This window comes from Penaeus japonicus, unplaced genomic scaffold (assembly GCF_977035675.1).
Source record: "Penaeus japonicus unplaced genomic scaffold, GWHDUDI00000001_assembly GWHDUDI00000036, whole genome shotgun sequence".
Taxonomy (NCBI): domain Eukaryota; kingdom Metazoa; phylum Arthropoda; class Malacostraca; order Decapoda; family Penaeidae; genus Penaeus; species Penaeus japonicus.
In genome coordinates, this window is record NW_028234438.1 from 6,630,504 (window position 1) to 6,655,969 (window position 25,466).

General features: G+C 38.0%; 2 protein-coding genes across 6 annotated transcripts in view; one reads left to right on the forward strand and one right to left on the reverse strand.

Annotated features, from left to right (window-relative positions):
• Positions 1 to 3,684, forward strand: part of Su(var)2-10 (E3 SUMO-protein ligase Su(var)2-10) — a 34,525-nt gene extending 30,841 nt beyond the window's left edge. For all 4 annotated transcript variants that reach the window (XM_086531783.1, XM_086531782.1, XM_086531779.1 and 1 more), the window contains one exon: positions 676 to 3,684. In XM_086531783.1, the coding sequence (XP_086387909.1) occupies positions 676 to 1,331 (656 nt within the window). In that variant the 3' untranslated portion in view covers positions 1,332 to 3,684. The remainder of the gene's footprint in view (positions 1 to 675) is intronic.
• Positions 3,685 to 11,420: 7,736 nt separating this feature from the next.
• Ssrp (structure specific recognition protein) lies at positions 11,421 to 21,020 on the reverse strand. 2 transcript variants are annotated; one of them, XM_043004029.2, is made up of 14 exons: positions 20,864 to 21,020; positions 18,495 to 18,680; positions 18,064 to 18,279; positions 17,675 to 17,850; positions 16,859 to 16,994; positions 16,438 to 16,541; positions 16,130 to 16,258; positions 15,615 to 15,789; positions 15,190 to 15,306; positions 13,813 to 13,982; positions 13,259 to 13,355; positions 12,816 to 13,025; positions 12,195 to 12,467; positions 11,421 to 11,831 (listed from the first exon to the last, which is right to left on the reverse strand). In XM_043004029.2, exons 1-14 carry the CDS (start codon positions 20,924 to 20,926, stop codon positions 11,751 to 11,753), a joined length of 2,133 nt encoding a protein of 710 aa, XP_042859963.1. In that variant the 5' UTR covers positions 20,927 to 21,020; the 3' UTR covers positions 11,421 to 11,750. The 2 variants fall into 2 exon arrangements, with proteins under 2 accessions (XP_042859963.1, XP_042859962.1); XM_043004028.2 differs by having other exon boundaries at positions 11,421 to 11,834.
• Positions 21,021 to 25,466: the final 4,446 nt, after the last annotated feature.

Here is a 25,466-nt window from a genome sequence, read left to right on the forward strand (position 1 = left end):
TATTCTCTCTCTCTCTCATCCATTTTATCATAATCTCTTGATCTCTCTTTTTAAGATTCTCTGATCATTCCAGAGTTTCCGAGAATTTCCTTTGCCTTTTTTCACTTTAATTGACTAGAAAGATTGTTCAGAAAAAAAGAATATATATATATTCTCTATTCAAACTAAGAAGTCCATAATGGCTCTCAGTTGATGGTGGATCTGGCAGCTGTTACCCAGCAAAGCAGCATGCTAAGGCTTTTGTTTTCATTGTTGTGGTTAGACAGCCCCTCAGTTTTTGAATTTCTCAAACACAAACGTGCTAGGTTGATTTTGTTTTAGGTTAAGCATGACACTAACAACCTCCTGCATGACTTGAATTTGCTCTTTGGATGGTAAATGCCTTTTATAGACTTAGTGCCAATTTCTTGCTGCTGTTTATTTATTTAGTTTTTTTTAAGTCTAAAACTACTAACAATTGCCACAAACAGAATATGTACATTAAGCAGTATAGGTCTTACTAATTGTGATAGAATGCATGAAGTATTTTTGTCTATTTATTTTTCTTTCTTTCTTTTTTTTTTCCATCAATTGTGAATTAAGTGTAGACCATATATAAAGATTTATGACCATTAATAATTCTCAAATGACAGAAGCCAGCTTCTTAATACCTTCTTGTCTTTTCCACACAAACAGGCTCTCTGAATGGCACCGGAGGGTTGCTGACGCCTGCTGGGGGCGGTAGCAGCGGCACGACGTTCTCTCCGCCTTCCTCTGGGTCAGTGAGTCCCCAAGTGATCTGCTTAGACAGCCCTGCATCATCCCCCTCCCCTCCTCTCCGCAGACCCAACCAGGGACCCTCCCCCCTCCCTGCGGGTATCTCTGTCACCCCTGTAGTTTCCACCCCTGCTGTTACATCTTCCAGCACATCCTTTGCTTCGGGGCACAGTGACGTGCGGCAGGTGATCAGTGTGACCTCCAGAAGCACCCCTCCTGTCACAGCCAGCAGTAATAGCAGTAGCAGTAGTAGTCCTGTGCCACATGCCACAATCACCCCAGTCCCTTCCACCACCAGTTCAACTGCAACCATATCCACTCCCAGTACCAATGCCTCTAGTTTCTTGACACCCAACCCACAAGACCCCTTGGCTACCTCATCTTCCTTTAACCTTCAGCAGACTTCCTCAGCTGCCGCTGCAGCAGCTGCAGCAGCAGTGGCAGCGGCTGGCCTTACACAGAGTCCCTACTCCCTTCCACCAGCATTACAGAACCTGTTTAACCCCTTAGGGATGATGCCTCCCACTACACCATCTGGCAATTTACCCTTCAGACCACAAGACAGATTCCTGTAGAATCCTAGCCAAATATATTTGTAGAGAATTGGGCAGGACCTTTGAGGGGATGTAAGGATGGTTGCAGCATTTGCGTATCACCACCACCACTACCAACCACCAACAGGGTTAAGGCACCTCAGCAGTTTGAGAATAGCAGAAGCAAAGCTGTTTCTTAGACAGACTATTTCTTGTCTTTGGAAAATAATACATACTCTTCTTTATTTGCAAAATACCTTTTGCAAAACTTTCCTTCACCAAAGTGTTACAATGTATTCTTAGTTGAGTGTAGAGGTTATTCTTCTCATAGTCTTTTGGTTCTTGCAAAAGACTTAATAGTAGTTGTAAGTAATAATATTGGAAATAGAGGAAATGTTACAAGTACAAATGTATCCTGTGAGAGTTTGTTCCTTGAGGGGTCTGGTTAACAGCTGTACAGTGAGGAGAATTGGACTAACGTGAACATTTAGATTCATTGGTATTTCATATCATCTTTTGTGACTTCCGTTCTTCTTTGTGTCCACTTCATTTTTTACCTCAAGTTTGCCATAGTTTTATGTAAGAGATATTTATCTTTACCTATACCATTTCTTTCTAGTGTTTATCACTGAGGCAGATATTTGACTGGCTTATTGTGGAGTCATAAAAAAAAAATCCATTTCTACTGACTCAAGGGCTTTGAGTTATTTTTATCTTACTGAAAGTTATATACACAACTTGTTTGTGGCATTAAAGTGGCCTCATTTAGTCAAAGGTTGCCCCACCTTTGGACCCAACAGGGTGTGTGTGGTAAGATGGTCGGATTCCGAGGTAAACAACAACGCATCCATTGGTCCCCTCAAGTATGTGGCAACCACTAACGTCCTCTCCAGTAGCAGTAACTCCTGGAGCCCGTCTCAAAACTTAGTCGTGTCCACCAGGAGCGAGAGTCCCGTGCCCCAAGAGGGAAGTGACTCCAGCAGAATTCTCGCCACAAACACATGCTACCGTAAAACATACAATCTCAGGAAAAGGTCCTCAAATACCGCTGCCGAGTGATTACATTTTGAGGAGCTGTGATTTCTTCTTTTTTGATAATGTTGATGCCTCATCAGCATTTTTTTTTTTTTTATTGATAACTTTTCTTTCTTTAATTCTTTCTTTTCTTTTCCTTTTTTTAACAACACATTAGGTAAATTTTAATGTCTTTCTATAATGCATTTACTGCCAGCAAGATAAACATTTGTCTTCTAATTGAAGTACCAAGTGCATCTATTTGTTCTGTTCTTACCTCTAAGCTGTACAGATGTTAACCAAAGCAATTTGAAGAAATGTATATATATTGTGTATCAACTATGAATCTGAAGTATTTGTTAAAAAAAGAGTTATGCTGCAGCTTCCATGTGTTTCATTGTATAATATATTTGTCTAAGCGTATCAGCCTGACCATGTAGTGAATGTGTATTTTTTTTTTACGTAGTGTACACATAGATGGAACACTACTGCTCAGTGATATTGAGACAGTAATAGGGTATATATCTATGTGTTTATGATTTGGAAAGAGTGAAGAATGGGGAGGGAGGATAATGATTTTTAAGAATATCTGCAGTTTAGATTTTTTTTTCCTTGCATTATTTATTGTGTAATAAAGGGTAGATATTCATTTATTGTTACAATAAAGTAATAAGAATTAGTTGTCTCTTTTCTGTGCTTTCTGCAAATGCAGGCAGTTATACTTGACACTACTCTCGTCATTCTCCTTGTTTACCCAGCCTTCCATATGTCCATGACACTACTCTGCATGGCTGAAAAAGTTCTTTTTTCATTATTATTTTTTTCTTAATGGAAACACTCCTTTAGGTGCGCAACTAGCATGCGCATGTGTCTACAAAGTACAGATGCCATTAGGGTAGATCCAGTTCAGATTCATGCAACATACAACATTCCCAGCACTTTGTTTTGAGTTATGAATCTGCTGCTAGTTTCCATGATGGAGGTCTGGCCAGTATTCGTATTTATTCAGTTTTTTTTATTTATCTTTTTTTTTTTTTTTTTTTTTTTGTCTCCTCATTTACTTCCTATTATTTATGCTAAAGGCCATATTCAGGCCATGTATACCATTATTTCTTCATTTCACTATGCGCTTGCCACAGTCGTACAGGAAATTATATAAATAAAACTGATTTTGAAAATTATGTATTATGTATTTATTGAGTTGGTCTGTTAAAGCATTGATACAGCTTGTGTGTCAAGTGAAAGTTGTACTTTTAAAACCGAACAGTAAATGAACAGGCCACAGAGTTGTACAGCCTACATATTATTATTATTCCTTGGGTATTACACATATTATCTGCTGTAACTAAATGGTAAAATTTTTAATTAAAAAGTTTGATAATATGCCTTTTTATTTCATCCTCTTGGAATGTTGAGATGATTTTAACTTTTAATTGTGATTAAAACTATTCATTTCATTGTTTCGAGAAATTTTAGGCTAAAGAAAGCCCTTAGGAATAATTCACAGTTCATCAAATTGACCATACTGGGTGTCACCAGTATGTGTGAGTGTGGTAAACATGAAAGATATTCAGTAGCAAAATCCATACTGAATGCACTGATAAACATACTTTTATACCACAGACAATCCCAGCAAGTTATCAAAAATACACCAAGGCTTCTTATAACATTTATTCAATCCTAAATGTCAGACTTTAAGAGCAAGTTCTTGAGAGGGATGTGAATTGATATTTATGAGTGATGGCATTTTGGCATCCAGAAATTGCAGCATTGAATGTGTTAAAATTTTTCATTCTTATCTTGAAAGGTAGAATTTAGAAAATATCTAGCATACTTAAAGAAAAGTTTTGAGCAGTTCATGGAAAATAACAGGCTTGCCCCATCAGTGAAATACATCAAACTGAAAAATGTCAGCTGCGTCAGACAACTGCAAAGAAAACCAGGTAAGTGTCTGTGGATGGTACAATGTATGATCAAATTGATATGTGTATATACTGTAGATACAAGTAAAATTCTAGCCTCAGAACCAAATAAATAAATGTGAGTAAAACGACTTGAGAGTGAAAACCAAAATCTATCACGAGATAATACATTTAATAAGTTTCGTTAATGACCTTAGATGTTGGCGCTCCCTGAAATTTTAGGTTATCATAAAAAATGGACTGTTGAAAGTGTTAGTAAATAATGTATTCTAACCCCAAATTTTGGATGCTTTTCCTGAAATAATTTAAACAATTATTATGAGAAAAATTACATTGTGAATGAGTTTATTAACCATGAAAGTTGAAGCTACTCAAAGCCAGTCATGCCTTATGTCACCTTGGACCCCTTCGAGGGCTTTGATGACAGAAGGGAAAAGATGGGCAGGGCTCTGGTGTCGGTCCAAAAAAAAAAAAAAACACCCAAGTACCTCGGGCTGGACCCTCCAACCCTACTGGCCCCACTGGCAAAACTCCGGCGTCGGTTCGGAGAACAGGCAAACGACCTCGGCCGAGTTCGGACTCGCAGGGCGAGTCTGCAGCCCCAAGTCGGTTCCCCCTAAACCGGAAGGATTCGACAATGCCTACCAGATGGTACGGGCTCTGGAAACCCAGAGACAGTGCCGTCTGACGATTAGAATTGCCAGAGACAATGGCATGATAATCGTTCCAAAGGACCAAGCCACCCTCACCTTCCTCCAGGAGACTGACAAGATCCTGGATGGGCGGAAGGTGAGCCTGTCGGGTCTAACTCCCGAAGAGAGGAAGTCCAAGATGGTGCTTCTTGGCTTTCCTCTGATGTATGACCTCGAGGTCATCACTGCTCATTCCAAGGTGGTGGGAGCCTCTCGACTCTCGAAAGGGAAGCACCCAACCAGGCAAGTCCTGGTCACCTTGGAGGGAGCTCCAGTTGCGTCCTTGGACCTTGGCAATTGGGGCTCTTACAGACTCAGGACATACGTCCCAGACCCGCTCCGATGCTTCACGTGCCAGAAGTACGGACACCATTAGGCTATTTGCTCTGCAAAGCCGAAATGTGGTATCTGTAGTCGGGCACACAGAACAGAGGTGTGCCTCAAAGCACACAAAGATGGCAAGCGTGACATCACTGCCAAGTGCCCAAACTGCCATAAAAAAAACACCACGCCTGGAGCCTCGGATGTTCTGTTAGAAAGGAAGAGGCTCTTCGGCGGCAAGAGATCGTTGCAAAACGACCAGACTTTGTTCCCGCTCCTCTTGGCACTTATGTCTGGGGCAGAACAAAGGGGTAAGGGCTCCCCCCCCTCCTAAGAGGAAGGAAGCACCGCCCAAAGCGAAACCAGCACCGGACGCCTCCAACACTAAAGAGTTTCCGGCGCTGGTGCATGTTCCAAGACGAAAACAGACCCGGAAGGGGTCTGGGAACACCTCAAAGGCTACCCCAAGAGCGGAGAGACCGACTCTGTTCACAGAGAAGGACTTGACGCTCCTGCTGAAGACAGTCGTCACAGCAGTTGCGACAGCATTGGGGAGGACCAGTGAGGAGACGGAGAAGGCAGTCGAGGTAGCCATGACGGCAATGACTCAGACCGTCGCTGCCCTGAAGGAAAAGGACATGAGGCCCAAGGCCACAACTCCCACTCCAACTCAGGGCGAGACTCCTTCCCCCACAAACCCCCAGGGCGAGACCTGTCTCCCCGACAAACCTGCGGCCAAGACCACACTGGCAGAGCCTGCGCCCAAACCCCAAAGGGTGAGGAAGCCACGGCCACCCAAAAGGAAGGCCAAGGCGACCAGGAATACTCCACCTCCCAGGAGACCCAGCCCTACTAATGGCTCGACCTGTCCTGACGACAGTGACGAGTCAAGTGAGGAAATCACACTCAGTGAGGAACTCACCAAGGAGTTGTCAGACTCCGAAATGTCTGACGATACCCACACTGGGGCGTCGGACACAGAGACCGAATACCTCGACGTCAATGACATAGTAAACGCAGACAAGCACTATGGCCACTAACCTAAGCATACTGCAGTGGAACATCAACAGCTTCTCCCTTCTTCACGCGATCATGCGATCTCGGAACATTGATGTTGTCATGCTCCAAGAGACGCTAACAGGGGAATCTGTACGCTTCTCGGGATATCATCCCTTTGTGCTGCCGAGTACGCAAGGTACCAGAGGCCTGATTACCCTTGTGAAGTCGACTATCCCCTGCTCCCTGATTGCCGATCCTGGGCAGTGTGGAGAAGGTGTCGAATCCCTTGCTGTTGAGATCCATTTGGCCGGGGGTCCTCTCAAGACATCAGTGAAGCCTGTGCTGCTGCAGCACATGAGCTAATTCTCATAGGGGGGGATTTTAATGCCCACCAGCCCATCCTGGCTCCCACTCAGAGACGTGATGTGGCAGGCTGCCATATAGCCGAGGTGCTAGAGTCATGCCCAGAGATTGCTCTTCTCAACAGCCAGGAGCCTACGCACGTTGGCGGGGGCCCCCGGTCCTTGACCTCACCTTTGTCACGGCGGCCCTGGTCGAGAGAATTAGTTGGTCTGTGGACAACACTGCCACGAGCGATCATTATGGGATAGTCACCACCATCTTGGATGCTGGCCCGGCACCCATGCCCAAGCACAATCCTCGATGGAAGGTGGAAAGAGCCAACTGGAAAGCCTTCCAGGAGGCTCTGGCCAAGTGCCTCAGAACCAGTGACTCCTCACTTAATGATAATGTGGATATACTTGAGGCCAGACTAGTAAATGCCATAGACGAGGCAGCCTCAGAAACCATCCCCAAAACTCGTCCGTGGTCCGGGTGTTTCAAGGACGCCTGGTACTACAATGATGAGATTAAGGAGGTCAACCACAGAATCAATATGTGCAGAAGACACTTTCGCAGACAGAGAACCCCTGAGAACCACGCTCTTCTGAGAGAGGCTCTCAGAGATGCTCAGGATACTGCTAAGAGGTTAAAGCAGGAAAAGTGGCTGGAGTGGTGTGAGTCCTTTGGCCACCAAACCTCCCTTTCAGAACTGTGGAACCATATCAGACGGGCCACAAATCGCTCAGCCCCCAAAAAGACCCACCATGACCCGCGGTCGGAGGCGGAGAGACTGGCACTCGAGTTCTCTGCTAGAACAAGTAGCGTCGGTCTACCAGCAGAGCTGAGGGCATGCCAAGAAGAACTGCTCCCAGGCAAGCATGCCCTCATCAGAGAAAAGGCGGTCGAGCCTGATGATACAGATGTCATGTTCTCTCTGAGGGAATTACGGCGGACATACAAGACCAGTTCCCGGGTTGCGATGGGATCTCCCACCCCATCATTTCCCACCTAGGACATGAAGGCGAGCTTGCACTTTTGCATCTCATCAACAAGTCCTGGGAAACTTCCTCGCTACTACAGTGCTGGAAGAGGGCTATAATTCCCGTCCCCAAACCAAAGGAGCCGGGACGGTACCGCCCCATCTCCCTGCTCAGCTGTCTGGGAAAGACAGCAGAGAAAATGGTACTGAATCGGCTCCAATGGAAGCTGGGACCTCCACATGAACACCTACACGGGTTCACAAGGGGCAAGAGCATTACCCACAGCATGGCCACTTTACTGAGCACTGTCAGCAAAAGCAGCGCTGTCATTGTCTTCCTTGACCTGGAGAAGGCTTTTGAACTGGCAAACCCGCTCGCCATTCAGATCCTGATCTGCAAGGGAATCAAAGGCAGACTGCTTGCCTGGATTGGCGATTATTTTCGGAACAGAACTGCCAGAGTGAAGTTCCAAGGTCACCTTTCCAGGCATTTGCCTCTGGAGAATGGCACCCCTCAAGGAGGGGTCCTTAGCCTGGCTCTGTTCAACGTCCTCATGTTAAACATTCTCGACATTCCACTCCCAGCGGGGTGCAAGATCATTTCATATGCAGATGATCTAGCAATTATTTCCACTGGGAGAAGAAATGTGAATCCAGTCAGAAAAGCCCAGCGTTGTCTGGACCTAATATCTGAGGAATGCTGCAGAGTCGGGCTTAAGATCTCAGCAGCCAAATCGAAGGCATGCCGCTCAAACATGATGTCTGTGATCAAAGACTGCGAGTCCAAGGTCTAGAGCTTGAGTGGGTACACGTCTACCAATACTTGGGGGTATGGATCGATAAGAACCTCACCTTCCGCTCCGACATCAAACATCTCTAAGACCGGACCAAGGCAAGGCTCTCTGTCATGAGAGCTTTGTCGGGGCGGCGCTTTGGGGCTGGGCACCGCGTACTAAGATCCTGCTATGTGCACGCTGTCCGTCCCATTGTGGACTACGCCTCCGTCGCCCTGATCAGTCAAGCCTGGACTCAGGAAATGGCTCGACATCATACAAAACGAAGCCGCTAGGATTATTCTGGGTGCCCCTGGTTGGGCTAAGGTTACTAACCTCTTCTTGGAGGCCAAACTCTTTCCCCTGGACACCCGGATTGATCAGATGGCGGCCCAGTTCCTTGCCAATGTCCTACAGTCCCCACTGGACTCGCAGCTAAGACAGAGAGTGCAGCGTCGGCTTGCACAGAACCAAGAGCTCTTTGCTAACAACACCTGGCTGTCTCACACAACCAGTGCTGAAACGCTTTGAGCTCAAAGAGACACTACTGATTAAGGGCATGGACCTTCCCCACCCTGACTATGTCACAGCCCCGCCGTGGGCACGATCCTTGATAGAGTTTTCTGTCATGAGTCTATCAAGAAGAAAAACACAGTACTCACCGCCTCTATTGAAGGCTGAGGCGGAGAGGAACATTACAGCAATCACGCCGCTGAATAGTAAAACCTACTTCACGGATGGTTCTGTAGACCCCATCACCCGCACTGCAGGCGCCGGTTTTGCAGCAAGGGGCATAGAGAAAGCTATGCGGGTATCTGACAATGCCTCCTCGCTCCAGGCAGAGGCAGTAGCTATTATGGGAGCCCTAGCCCATGCAGCCCAGACAGACGGGCTTGTGCATATAGCCCGGGCGAAGCGACGTCTTCGCAAATGTCTGAACTGAACATGAGTATCACTCTCGGTACCCTTCAAGTAACAATGAATGAGAACATGAGCACGGAATTTATCCTGTTTAGAAATATGAATATACCACATTTGATGTTCGTACAAGTAGGGAGGGATCACTCCTCTCTCTTGTGGAATTCCAAAGCCAACTAAAATGTAAGATAGTGAATCAACTTTGAATGACGGGCATTAGACTACTTATCAGAACTATGTATATAGCCAGACCTCAAACTCAGATAATTGTCAATCAGAGGTTCAAATCTTGATGCAGGTGGTAAGGAGGCATAAAGCCTATATGCACGTCTAGTCCACTGAACTAAAAATTGCTTCCCAGGGAGTCTGTCTTGTGCCTCGTTGGTACAAGTAGAGGCTGTTGTCGTCATTGGGACTTTTGGCTAATTGGTCCTTTACAGGGCAGTCCTGGACAGCTTGTGTCACAGCATGTCCAATGATTGCTGAATAAACAGTTTCCCCTAACAAAGAGAATCTTTGGTGTGGACAGATGTATCATTTTCAGTTGGATCCTCTGCAACATTCATGAAACGAGTTTGACTGCAGACTAGCAGAGCATGGAAAGACACAACCTAGTAATAGTCATTTGACTCGAAGCGATCCTCCCAATCGTTCCAGCAATATAACCATCTGCACACACACTCCACCTGGATCCTTGCTGGCCAGTGTCGTGGTGCATATAAGGGATACACTGCAGTCAGTATGACTGGGAAAAGATGAACATGAATGTAATTAATGCACAGCATCCATCAGAGTATGGGTGTAGAGCGATAGCTGCAGGACAGGCTGGTGTCTTACAGCACGACAGAGACAAGCGAGAGCCTACCCCTCGGCCAATTGGTCCAGTACAGACTGCCATGTAGTATAAACCAGTGGCACACTGTGGGATGATCCAGAAAGATTCCAAGGTCATCCTTCATGGGTGCCTTGTATAGTCAAGGCAAAACTGGCCATGAGCAGTGCTGCTGTGACCATTACTAACAAAGAGTGCAAGCAAACACCCTTCCTTAACATCATGGACCACTTGCCACCACCTCATCCGTGGTGAGGCTACATCTACAGTTCCATAAACATTCAAGGGTGATGGTTACATGTGTCAGACCAAAATACCTAAAAGTGGTTGGGCTGTAAGAAAGACTTGACAGATGTTTGCCTCTGTAAATCTCACTGACTTGAACTGAACTTTAACCCCCCACCCATGCAAAAGTCCAGTTGGTTACCCTGTTCTTTAAATTTTCTCGATAACTATACAACTACAGATATCAAAATTAAAACGTACAATAGTGAGACAAGCTTCTTCCTTATGTGAAATTTGTGCAATTTTCTGCTTGCTGTCTCTTTTTCTCATTAATTTTTTGTTTATTTTATGTTTGACATTTTGTTACATACAAAAAGGAAATTTCTCTGAGAATTTCCTTAATACGAAAAATATTCTGTGAAACTAGGCGTATTCCTAGTTTGAAAAGTAAAATGTTAAAAAATAATCAATAAAACCCATTTTCTATCAAGACTTTTTCAATGTTAAAATTACAGAACAATAATAACCAACAAAATAATGATTTGCATTTAGTCATTAACCTCAATAAATGTTTCAAAATTCTATGGATATTTGGTCATCATCTTGATTTGAAAATTTATTAAGAGAGAAAAGTCCCAATAGAAACATCAGAATACTTAGCACCAGAATTATTTTCTTCCTACGTCCAATGCCTTTCTCTTCCCCTTTTTTCGTTTGTGAATTCAACTTAAACTTCTAAAGAAAAAGACTTAATGGAGAGCATGTCAGCCTGGCAAATGAAATCCACAAAGAAGCCAATGATAATGTCTAACCTTGATTCTATTGTTCATTTCGATCACAGCTTAACATCAAATATTGTTCTGTATAAATGTTCATGACTGAAGGCCATCAATTATCATTGAAACAAGAAGCCTTTTATGATTAAATTCTTATTTGTGTAAATATTCCATTAACTTTAGGTGATTCAAAACTTGCATTTCATAAGTAATGTTACAACAAACTATTCACAAATTTAAAAGGATATGCAAACATAAGACTGTAATTTCAAGTACAGTTATACTTAGTATGTTTTAACACAGAGGGTAAATATGTCAAAGGTTAAACAACACAACAATAAAGTTATGAAACTATATAATTGTTGTACATGGATCCAAACTTCTGCACATTGCAAAAGAAGATTATTCCCTTTGGATAAAAATAAAATAATTGCAAGTGTGGTTATACCATAGTAAAATTCACAACATAACAGACATGTACCTAATATCAGGAATGTTGACAGAACTTCAAAAATTGGTTAAAATATCTGTATAGTCTTGATGCTCTGCCCTGTACACTGGGAATTAATGATCTGTGATTTACAGCTTTCTTGAGATTTCTACATAAACACTTGCCGCCTAAGAATAAAACATCCTTTAAATTAAAATCACATTCAGGTTAACATAACCTAATCAGACCCAGATTCATCCTCTGAACTCTCCTCCTCTTCTTCATCCTCTTCCTCTTCTTCCTCTTCCTCTTCTGACTCCTGCTGTAAAATAATTGTATATTAACAACCTTTACAATGCATGTAACATCAAGTATAATTTCTGTACAATACAACATTTTAAGAAAATGACACTTACAACACTAAAAACAAAACATCAATTTTTTTCAAAATAAGAATGATAGCAAGTGAATTAAACACTGATTATGAGGATAATAACAATAAGTATCAAGGTAACCATACCAGTAGCAATAATAGTAATTAATCTGCTCATTATTTTGTATGGGCTGGCAACTGACCACCCGTCTCATATAACCAAATCGACTGGCTATTTCTTAAACGAACACAGCAGACATCCCAATGCCAGCCATCTTCCATCAACAAGAAAAGAGTCTTAGTTCTTACCTTCTTCTTCTTGGACTTCACCTCCTTCTTGGACTTCTTCTTGGGTGGTTTGTCGCTGCCGCTCTCCTCCTCGCTGGACTCGTCGTCGATGTATTCCTTGGACTTGAATCCTCCGCCAGAGCCAGCTTTGGTGGGCGAGGCTACCACGGGCTTCTTAGGTGAGCTGCTGGGCTTCTTGGACTTGGCTGCGGGCGCCCCTCCGCCAGAAGCCTTGTATTCCTTCATGGCCGCCTCGTATTCCTTCTTGGCCTCTGCCGCCTTCTCCTCCCATTCCTGTGGGGTGGGGGAGAGGAAAGGGAAAGGAAAAGGACATATTAATCTCAGTATTGCGCCATTTTACACCTATTAAAAAAAAAATAAAAAGAAGAGAAAAAAGGCAAATAACTCTTCTCTTCTCCTCTTTTCATAACAAAAAATAAAGATAATAACAAAAAGCAAATAAACAAGCAAATAAATAAACAATTTATGAAAAAAAAAATCAATAAACAAATGAAAATAACGAAATACAAAAATTAAAAATAAAATGAAATAAAACACAAGAGACATATGAAAAAACAACAAATAAACCATGATGACCACAACAAATCTAAACAGGTTGAAGCAAGCGAGAGCAAAGCCCACCTTCTTGTCCTTGAGTTCTCTCCACTTCTGCCCAGCCAGCTTGGAGAGCTCAGTGATGGAGATACCCGGGTTCTCCTTCTTAATCATCTCTCGGTGTTCGTTCAGCCAGATGAAGTAGGCCGACTGAGCTCGCTTTGGCTTGTTCTCGTCCTTCTCCTTCTTCTGCCGTTTCTTGCGAGGTTTCTCCGACACGGTTTTCGCCTTCGGTTTCTGCAGATTGAGTTTTTGAAGTGAAGAAAAATTAGTAGAAGAAAATAAATCAACACGGCTTGAAACCAATTACTAACAGATAAATCATATTCAACGTTCTCGGTTGTCCCTTATCCCTTCCACAACCGAACCCACACGCTTCGTTTCCTCCTTATAAATGAGTCTAACCGGATCCAAATAAAGGCATTAAGAAAGTAACAAGTTTCTTTCCCTTCCAAACACCCACAACACACCTTTGTCTCCCTCTTCTCTTTCTTCTTCTTCTTTCCACTGTCGTCAGAATCTCCAGCATCCGAGTCATCACTGCTGTCTCCCGCATAGCTGTCATATCTGTAACAGATGTCATAAACATTAAGAACTTTATCAAAGGTCATGGCATTAATCTATCATAAACGTAAATACACAGGAAAATACTTAATTTAGCTTTTCCTATACTCTGTATTTACTCACTATACTAAGTATAACAATTTGTGCATTACTGCCTTTACAAATATTAATACTTTTATTACTACCAGTAACAGAAATAATACAAATGACATAAAAAGTTTTTTGTTGCTTAAAGATATATTTGTAGTTATTGTTTGATTTCCTCCATGGTTTTCAATATAACTAATCTAGAAATCTTCTGATTTTTATTCTAAGTGAGAAATACTTTGAATAATGTACTTTGCAAGTTCTAACATTATGTGAGTAAGAAGACCCTTTCTTCTCTTTGCTATTATTATTACTATCATTATTATCATTTTAACAAAGAGAGGATTAAAAATGTTGAAAGGATAGAACTCACTCCTCTGCCACGTCGCTTCCTTCCTCTCCTGGTGCGAAGTCCTCGTCCTCGCTGGAGCCCTCGTCATCATCGTCATCGCGCTCTTTAGCCTCTTCGCGGACACGTCGCATGTAGGGATCATTCTCGTCTGCGTCACTGTCATCAAAGTCATCTTTCCTGCCACCCATTTCCTAGAAGGGTTGAAAGATTTAGCGTCTCCCCACTTTAGGCCTTTTGACAATTCAGTCACTTTCCTGTTTACTCATCATCCCACTTTCTGCTCCAGTTGCTCAGGCATGGTACAATAAAGTCAGAATTGGGAATAAATGGGGGGAAAATTTAGGACTTATCTTACACTATGAAAAGTACCATAATTTCAAAATGGATTACATAAAAAAGATTTCGACACATGTTAATGGTCTGATCTTAAGACATTGCCAATATGTACTTATGTTACCTCTGCATATTTTTTAAAGTGCTTTTCTCTCACTGGATGAAAGTGGTTTACCCTCATCATGAAACATTCTTATATATCCATCATGTAAGTCGATTTTGAATTTATTCAAGAATATATCCAAAAAAAGCCTGTTAGCAACACCATGCATGACATACAAAAATGACTGTTGATAAAAGGTGCAAATATCAAAAAGAAAAAAAAGAAAAAAAATGCTTATGCACACTACAATATCCAAATATTCAGTGCTGTAATTTGAACACTAAATCTACTAGACTTTAAAACTTAGGAACTGCAAAACAAGAGCACGAAGAGATTGCTTAAATATCCTTTTAATACTTACATGCCTAGAATATACCTAAGAGAGAGGTTGGCACATCAGTACATCATCAGAGATGCCTTAACTAGCTATGTTTCACTTGAATTATGAACTTGTCTTGTAACTGATAAGTAAAATTCAGAGATGTACTTAGTAGTATTGTATCTCAGAATACTCACATGTCTAGAATATACCTGAGAGAGAGGTAATGTGTCAGTAAGAAAGAGTGACATACAAACCAAAACAAGCCTCATCTCTTAAAAAAAAACAAAAAACAAAAAAACAATAACTTTTCTGACCTCATGCTTCAAAACACTGAAATAGCCTGTAGTTAAAGTTGAAGACTAGAAAAGCTCTTTAGCTTAAGACCTTTCCTTGTGAGTGTATGTAAAAGGTCCCACATGGACACTTCAAGACAAGATAAACAGGCTACTTGTAAAAGACTTCCTTTTAGCACCCTGCAACACAACCCATCACATGTTATTCTATGACCAAACCATCTAGTTGGTCAATTGATCATAAAAAATATAAATAAATAAAGACTTAAGCTAACTTTGTCCCTAACTAAACTAAAGGTATGAGAAATGTACCTCTCAGAAAACACAAAGAGGAAGGACTCGCTTACCATCTTGCCTCTGTTCTTGATTCGCAGTTTCTTCTGGTTCACATAGTCAAAGAGGCGGTTGTATTCTCCCTTTTCAATACTGCTGAACGTGTTAATCACTCCATTTTTAACCTCAACCTGAGAACATGAGAAAATGTGTGAGGTTTTGAAGCTACTGATGAAAGTAACAATATGTGGTATATATGGTACCCTTTTTTTTCTTAAATGGACTATAATGCATGTGTACCCTTTAAGCTAAATCATAATAAAATGAATAAAACTTATAGAACTCTCACTTCCTTCATTTTAATAATTACCAAGGTGAATTTCTTTCACTATGATTTAAATCTTTGATAAAAATGTAATCATCTTTAAGAATTACATAATACAATAATTCTATTTGCAATATATCTCAAAATATTGCTTAAACCTTCATTGTAGCTTACCTCAAAATCAAAAGACCTTGTGGTTGACCCAGACCTGGCAAAGTTAACCGAGATGATTTCATCGAATCTAATGTGAACAGGTGGCTTGTGTACATAGATGAGGCCACGCTCAAGCGGGTATAAGTAGCCGGCAGCAGCCTTGTAGGAACAACCAATGGCAGGGGTTCCCGAGTGACTGTGGAAGAAAGAGAAGGTTCCAGGTCAGGTTTGGGAGATCTAGTAGTTGGGAAAGGAGTTGTGGAAGAATATTTTCTTTAAAGAAAAGGACAGAAAACTAGATGAAGCTAGATATATAGGTGAAAGAGATGATTCATGATGATGATGAAGATTGTATAAAAAAAGGTTTAAAAAAATCAACATGAGAAAGATTGATATAACTGAAAATTCTAATGGAAGAAAAACAAGAAAAAAAATTATTAAATCTTTTCATAAATTAAAAAAATAAATAAATAAATAAAATTAAACTATACTATTCTCTTGACTATTTTACACTCCACTTCCACCAAAGCACTTACCCAACGAAATTGCCAGGTGTGACAATCTTGCGGTTGCAAAGACCCTTGAAGATCTTGCTGATAAGTTCAAACTGTGGCCCAGTCATCTCCTTCTCCATGCGACCCTCATACTTCTCCTGCAACTCCTCCCTGGGGTGGAAGAACCACAGAATTAGAAGCAGGAAAACTAGGATAGATATGAGATCTAATACAGAAAAAAAATAATCTATTAAGATCTTAAATTAGAAAAGCTTACACAAATAAATATTTCTAAACATATCTTTTGTGAAACCATGCTCTAATTCTAAAAGAAACACATGAAAACTTACTCTGTCAAAGGTAGTTCAATTGTGTCACTGTCATCACCAGAGAACAACAGAATCAGGTACGGGTAGCGTGTCTGTCCCTGTTTAATGGGAGGGTCCAGGGACACCTGAAGGGGAAGCAATTGTTAGATATATATATATACACACATGTATTCAAACAGATGGTGGAACATCTTTTTATCAATGCTTGAACACTAATGAACTTCTTGTAAAAGATAAAGAACTGCTAAAAGCACAAGGGAGAAGACACAAATATAAAAACATTCTCTTTCCCTTTACTCTGTCTCCTATAGTTCAGTTACAATATTTAAATACAAAGCAAATCTACTGTTATATAGTCATTCATTCCTACTTCCAAATTAATCAATTACACTCTTTCAGTGCACGACTCCAACATAACAAGAAAGAATCCACATGCTCTTACCACAAAGAAATGCTGCCGCTGATCCATGTGAGGTAGAAGGAACAAACGCAAGACGGTCTGGACTGGGATCTTGAAATCGAAAGTCTTACCGTGGAGTTGGATGAATGAAGGATAGACTTTGATGTCATATCGACCTCTGAAAAAGGATTAGAAAATGGTTTATTTTTATGATTCCTAAGGATTAGAGCTTGCAAGAAAAGAAATGAGTTAACTCAATGTCAAGGGGGAAAAAAAGTAATTGCCCATAATAGGACTGCACAAGGAAAAAACAACAGCTACGGTAATTACCAGATAGGACACACAAAACAACATTGCTAGGTATGAAAAATAACAACTACGTAAAGGTATGGGTCCAATCATACAACAAAATCTGAGAATAAATCCTCAAATACATAGGTCCAGTGGTATGGTGACCTTTGAGCTTTGCAATCAAGCAAAGAGTAACAACTCTCCATCATCACATTCAGGCACAATAAAGAGTTTGTAGGTAGTCCAAACTCATTCTTGTTGTATATACATGGTGCCAATATGTTGTTTTTTGCCAAAGCAAAAAGAGCAAAGGTCATGACACTACTTAATACAATCCTATTTTAGACAATGAAAGTAAAATGGCATACCTTCTTTGATATCACTACCTTACCAATAATGTAAATTTGATGAATGTTTACATTGTTATCTTGATGAAACATCACAAAAATTCCTAACATATAACATATCCCTTCATTAGTCCATTTTCTTTTCTATTCCTCTTTTCATTCAACATGAACATTTATAAATTCACAACCTGGCCAACCATTAACAACAAAAGCAACCTACCGAGGAGTAAGACACTGGACCTCCCTGAAGATGGCCAGAGCGTCTCCTGTGGCTGTGATGACCGAAGCTTTGGCCATGACTCTCTGCTGGAAGTTCTCCACTGGGTCATCACCGGCCAATTCCGAGGCCGGGATGTGGAATCGCATCTCCATCAGGTTGATGGCTGCATCATCATGCTAGACAGAGTTAACACAATGATTAATGACACACAATAATAAATACACATAAATATATACAAATATATATCTCTTAACAGTAATGCAGAAGAGCAGTAAGTACCAAAATAACAAAGTCTAATCAGACTGCAGATTCAAGCAACCTAAAATAAACACCTTTTTTTTTTTTGAATTAATAAAAAGAATTGGGAATGCCTTCCCCCCAAAACTCACCTGGTGGAACTCTAAGGTGACTTCATTCTTCCCTGTGGTGCAGCCTGAGGCAGTGACAATGGGGACTTCAAAGGCAGGTATGTTGCCCACCTCGAACGAGAGGCAAGCTCCTTCAAATTTAGCTGTGCCGTAGTTCCAGCCTTTGACTGAAAATTCCTTTTCAGACATAGTCTTGTTGTAGGTATTCTTGAAGAATTTTTCCAGTTTGGATTGTTCCTGAAATTTTAACAATGTAATATTTGAAACATGTCTAAATTACAAAAGTTATACTATATGTGATAGTATAAAGTATATCTTCTTCAAGATATACTATATAGGATTCAAATTGAAAAACAATATGTTTACATATATTCATGAGACTTTCACTCAACAAAAAAGTTCATAACCTAAAATCCTTTCCCCACATGCACGTTTACAAAAGTCGAACTTACCGATTCCTTGAAGCCCCCAAACCGATACAAACTGCCATTCTCTGTGAAGATGCGGATCCCATAGCTACCAGCGAGTCTCTGCCAGTTCACTACCTCAATATCTGAGGCATTTAGCGTTTCTACTTTGCCTGTCTTTACGTTTCGGTATGTGATTCCCTGGTCGCTGAGTTTTAATCGCACAGGAACCTAAAGGGAATATTCAGTTAAAAGATTAGTGTTTAGTTTCCTCTTACCACAGGGTAGTAGTGATAAGCACTTAGCAGATAAATAACTGTTAGTGTGATTTCTCTCTCATAGGACTTAGCCATTCCATAAAAAAAAAAAAAAAAATCCAAGAAAAGAAGGAATATCTGGTAGATGGAATAAATAGAACCATGAATTCTGAGATTTCTCTTCACTGACATAGTTGTCATACACTGAAATTTATCAACCACAGCTATAGATCTAGATGCAAGATTATAAATAACCAGGGTGATCTACAAACTGAATAAATACTCTTAATAAGCATTGTCAGTGAATTTCATTACTTTATTCATCTTTTAAATCACAAAAGTTTTTTAATGTAACAACTATACTCTGTAATGCAAGAAAAATGTTTTATTAATTATCCATCAAATCCATATACTGTTTAACTTGTAATATATGTATATCTGAAGCAGCAATTATACTTCATACGTCTTATATTTTAATGCCAAAAGTCTTAAATTCTAAAATTTCTTCACATTGATATATATTGAATCCCAATTGGAAAAGTACTACCAATTTCCCTTACTATTCCATAATTTGGTAAAAGGTTGAATGACCCCTTCTTCTAAAACAGGACTTCTCTCTCAAAAGTATATTAGTTAAGTTCTATCCAAATCCACTCCATTTTATATCTACCCATCTAAAGTAAACCTCCAGCACATATATTCTGGTAAGTTAAGAGACTGGCTTGGTCCCTTATTTGATAACAAATTGTCAGGGAAATCTACAAGCTTAGTTTTATGATCACTGGAAGCCAGACAACTAATTACTGCCAACACAGCCACTACGGTTGGTCAACTAGGCCATGACAAGCAACTTTTGGTAGGAATTTTGCAACCACCCTTTTTGGAGCATCATTCATTTACAAAATCCTAACCCAATGACCAACTTAACCTTCTCTAATTTTTAAGTTAGTCCTCACCAAGGGTTCTTTCCCCAATAGATGGCTCTTTTCCAAATAAGCGGACATCAAGTGAAGCAAAAAAAAAACATCAGTCGATTGTCTACCTGTGCAGAATAAACGTCAAAGAACCTGATCTACTTCATGCCCTCCCCTACCTTCAGGACCTATATTAGGGACTATAGGGGTGGCATTGTGGTTCATGTTCACAATATATAAGTGGTAGAGGGTAAGAGCAATTCATCAATATCATGGAATTCAGTAACACAACACTATTCAGAAAATTTACCCTATATTCAGAAGGTTCACAATTTTCCAGGGTTTCGCTTTTAATTCTGTTCAGATATTTTGTTTTTATGTTATATTGGAAGTTATATGTGCCTGGAAAATTCCCTCTATCAAGCAAATGATGATGAATACAATATCTAAACTCTTCACATACGAGTGCTATGCCGAGGTTCCATAAGATCCAGCATAGCATCAACCGAAGGCTGAGGCCATTCCCGTATTCCGTATTGCAAAGTCAAGAGATCATCGCACCCTCCACCCGTCTCTCACAAAGGCAAGCAAACCTCAACCACATACCTCTGGCAAGATAAAAACTCCATAACCAGACGTTAACCTAATTAATGCCAACGTCCCGCCCGCAGTAGCCTCCCAAGAACCCAAAACTACTAGTTCTCTCCGGTAAACCTCAGAAGCAAGCCACTGACGCCAAATTCACTCATATCATAAAAGCATAATTTCTGGACAGAATTAAAGGGACTTTCCTCCAACCAATCATGGCTTATTATGTATTCCCCACTTAATATAGAATTTCATGTTCTTTCTACATTTGTCTTTGGTAAAATATCTAGGAGACCAATGCAACATGAATAATGGAATACGAAAGAGAAAGGCCAAACATAACATCGATAATTGAGAGGAAATTGGAATTTCTTTGATGTAAATAAAAGATAATGACGCACTTATCTCACAATTAAGAAAGATCTATATCAATACCGATGGTTTTATTCATATATATCTACCAGAAACACAAGTCAAGACAAAACCCAAACGACAAGAGAGTCACGCGTTCGTTACTTCCAGAGGAAAATAAGAATTACAAATAATAAAGAAAATTCGCCCGTCGACACATGTGAGGCGGAGAAAAGCCGCTATTATTTCTTTTCTTTTTAAATCTACCCATCTAAACGCCCATTATAGACATTCTCATACATACCATCGTTCCCCTCGATTCAATAGCGACGTCTCCATACTCCAAAACGGGCACTTCCTCCTTCATGTTCGCGAGAAATAAGGATTTTCAGCGAAAAGTTTTGTTTTGTTTCCTTCTTTTCCCGGGAACGAGAGAGCGTGTCGTCAGCGCCATCTCTTGGCCGCTCCAGCAAACTGGTTTTTCTTTTTTCGCTTTTTTTGGCTTTGGGGGGAGATTTTAGGGGGTGTTTTATATAAGTGTTGATTTTTTTGTATTTTAGTTATTCTGATTTGATGTGTTTTATGATTTTGGTTGGAAAATGATATCATGTATTTAGATTTTATTCAAATTTGAATTTCGTAAAATGTCTCTGATTTATTAATTCCACTACTTTATCAAGTCATCTATTTTTTATTATCATATCAATTCAAGTTCATAATTTTTGCATCGAACTACAAGACAATTGAAGGAAAATACACAACTCGAATGCAAGACTCCATGTGGTTGGAGCGGCAAAACTTAAATTTATTTTCCATACAATATTCATGTGGAGTCATAAACCAAATGTTTTGTCTCCGTAAACAGATGATCCTCATTCCTTATTTTAAAAATTGCAACTTAATATTTTCATAATAAGTGTTGCAGTATTAGCGTTCAATGTATCATTTATATAATTTTTGTCATTAGAGTTGATGTTTTACTATTGATAATTTCCTTATTGTTATTGAGTTGTTAATTATCTTTTATACTATCATATTCACGTTGTTGTTATATCATTATCATTATTATTATTATCATCATCATCATCAGTATGAGAAGTCGTATTAATAGATAAGATAATTTGATAATTATCATTGTCATTATCATTTTCATTATTACTGATGGCCCTTTTTGGTCATTACTCTAGTTTATTCGATCTATAGCGTATGTATTGCATTTCTTTCCATAATCATAAATGCCAATGATCATAATTTATACTTATCATTCACATTAATGCCCATTATTTTGCTTCCATTTTTGTACTTACTATCATCATTCCCATTCTATTATCATTATCATTATTGTTGTTGTTATCATTGTTATTATTGTTGTCATGATTATTATTATCATTATCATTATAATCATTATCATTATCCCTATCGTTATTATCATTATTACTCTTATTATTATCATTATAATAATTGTCATTATCACTACCTTTATTATCATCATTATTATTATCCTTATCATTATCATCATTATTTTATTATTATAATTTTCATTATTATTGTAATGTTTATCATTTTCATTCTTATTATCTTCATCATTAATATCATCATCATTATTGATGTAATTATCATTATCATTATTGATGTACTTATCATTATCATTATCATTATTGATGTAGTTATCATTATCACTATTGATATTATTTTATTAATCATGAAGATAGTTATTGCCCTTATTGTTATTATCATTACTTTCATTACTATTAATATAATCATTTTCATTATCATTACTATCATTACTGTTATCATTATCATTATCTCAGCTCTTATTATCATATTCATTAGCATTCTCATTTTTGCTACTATCGCTATCATTATCATTATCATCATCATCCTCATCCTCATTATTATTATGATCATTATTATTATTATATTTTTTTATAACCATTATTGCTATTCCCTTTGTTGCTGTTGCCGTTGTCGTTGTTGTTCTTATCATGATGATGATAATGATGATAATGGTCAGAATTATGATAATGATAACAGTAATAATAATGATTATTATAATGATAATAACCATCATAATAATAATAATAACAATAATAATAATAATAATAATAATAATAATAATAATGTTAATAATAATAAGAGTAATACTAATAATAATAATGATAACAATAACACTGATAATGATAATGGTTATAATAATGATAATGACAATTGTCATAATAATAATGATGATGATTACAATGATAATAATGACATTGATAATAGTAACAATGATAATGATAATACTAGTATTACGACTAATAACAATGATAATGATGATCATAATGATAATGACAATATCAACACTGATGATAATAATACTAATAATGATTATATTGATAATTAAAGTGATAGATAATAGTGATAATATTAATGATAATGATATTAATAATAATGAAGATAATAGTAATTATGATACTGATGATAGCAGTGGTTGTAGTAGTTGCAATAATGATGATAATAAGATGAATGACAGTAATTATGATAATAGTAGCAATAACGATAATGGTGATGATGATGATATTGTTAATGATAAAAATGATAGAAGCGATAAAAATGATAATGGATATATTGTTAATGATAATAATTATGATAATGATGATAATGATAATGATCGCAATAGTAATAATGATAATAATGATAACGATGATAATGATAATGATAACAGTAATGATGATAATGACAATAATGACCGATAATGATCATAGGAATTATGACAATTGCATTAATAATGATAACACGATAATAACGATGATGATGATGAAAAGTGATAATTACTTTGATGATAATAACAATAATGATGATAATGATAATAAGATTAATGTGAATCATAGTAATAATAATAGGAACGAAAATAATAACAACAAAAAATATCATATTTGCAATAATACTTATGGTAATGATAATGATAACGATAATGATGAGAACAATAATTAAAAAGATAATAGTCCTGATGATGATAATGATAATGATATTGATAATAATGATTATGATAATAATAATGAAAATTATGATAATGATAATGATAATAGCGTTGATAACGCTAATGGCAATGGTAGCAATAATAACTATAATGATATTGATAAAACAACAATGATAATGATAACAATTATGATCGTAGCAGTGGTAATATTGTTCATAATGATGTTTATGTTTATAGCGTTAACAGTGTTTGTAATGTTTATAATGATGTTTATAATGATGATGGCTATGATAATGATGATGACTGTGATATTATGTATTGTAGATAGTAATGATGATAAAAATAATAATAGTGATAACAACAGCAATAATGATAACAATGGTAATAATGATAATAATGGTTATCATAATGATACTAATGATTAAAGAAAAACTATGATAGTGATAGTCAGAATAACAATAATGATAACATTGATAGTAATAGCAGCAGTAGTAAGGATAATAGTGACGATAATGATATTGATAATGATGATTATTGTAATAATAGTAATGATAACGATAAGAAGAATTATAATGTTAATTATAAACCTTATCATAATAATCATATCAATAATGCCACAGTAATAAGGTGGTAATGATGTTGGTAATAATAATGATATTAATAATACGAATGGTAATGATGAGAATATTAATGATAATGAAGATGATGGTTATAACAATGACAACAATACTACTAGCACTGCTATCATCATAAATAATGATAATGATGATAAAGATGATAACAAAAATATAATTACAATAATGCTAATAATGATAAGGATGACAAGAATGTTAGTAATAATAACAATGATAGTAGTAATAATGATAACAATAGGGATAATGATATTAATTATATTTATAATATTAATAGTAATAGCAATAACACCAGTGATGATAATAGTAACAATGATAATGATTACGATAATAATGTTGATTGTGTCAATGATAATGAGGATAATATCAATAATGATAATAACACCAATAACGATAACAATTATGATAATAATGATGATAATGATAATGACAAAAACGATAAAGATAATGATGATGATGATGACGATGATAATATTGGTATTGATGATGATAACAATATCCATATCATTGATAATGATAACGATATCGCAATTATTGCTATCATTACTATTAATTACCATTCTTATAATTATTATCAATATCAGTATCCACCAAAGTATATGTGATATCGCTCTGAAAAAACAACATTCAATAAATTATATATTGCGCAGAGAACTAACTTACTATAAATCACATAACTAATATAGGTTATTCTCAAATTCTAGAAACTTCCATGGCAGGTGAAAGCGCGCACTGCAGAAGGGATCAGGTCTATAAAGCGTCGTGGCGGTTTCCCTGTTGAACTTTACAGCAAGACTAAATTTCCATTAAATTCTGATCAATTCCAGAAACTACACTTGATTGGAAAACCTTCTTCGATGGACCGATTAAAGATGATGGTTATAACTTAAACCAGAGGGATAACCTTAATCTTTAGAGCGGTAAACTCTAGACTGTTTCATGTAGTATATTGCACTTGACTTTTGTTTATGTAGGTGTGGGATGAGACTGTGGAATGAATATCAAATACGCAAGGATTTTTAATGTGTTGTTTATCTGTTCGTTCTGTTGATTATTATGCATCGCATTAGATTCCTCATTCAGTTAGGTCCCTGAAATCTGTACACAATGAAGCAAGGGGAAATATCTCATGGTCCTTAATTAAAGTAGAAGAATTGATAATATGAGATGTCAATACGAATAACTAATGAATTTATTTTGCTTAAAAGTTTCAATTGATCTTATGGGTCGGTCAGTTGTGAAACAAGTACTACGACAGATGTATTGTAACGCTGACTACAACCTGCATGTTATATAAATCGGTCAAGAGATAAGCA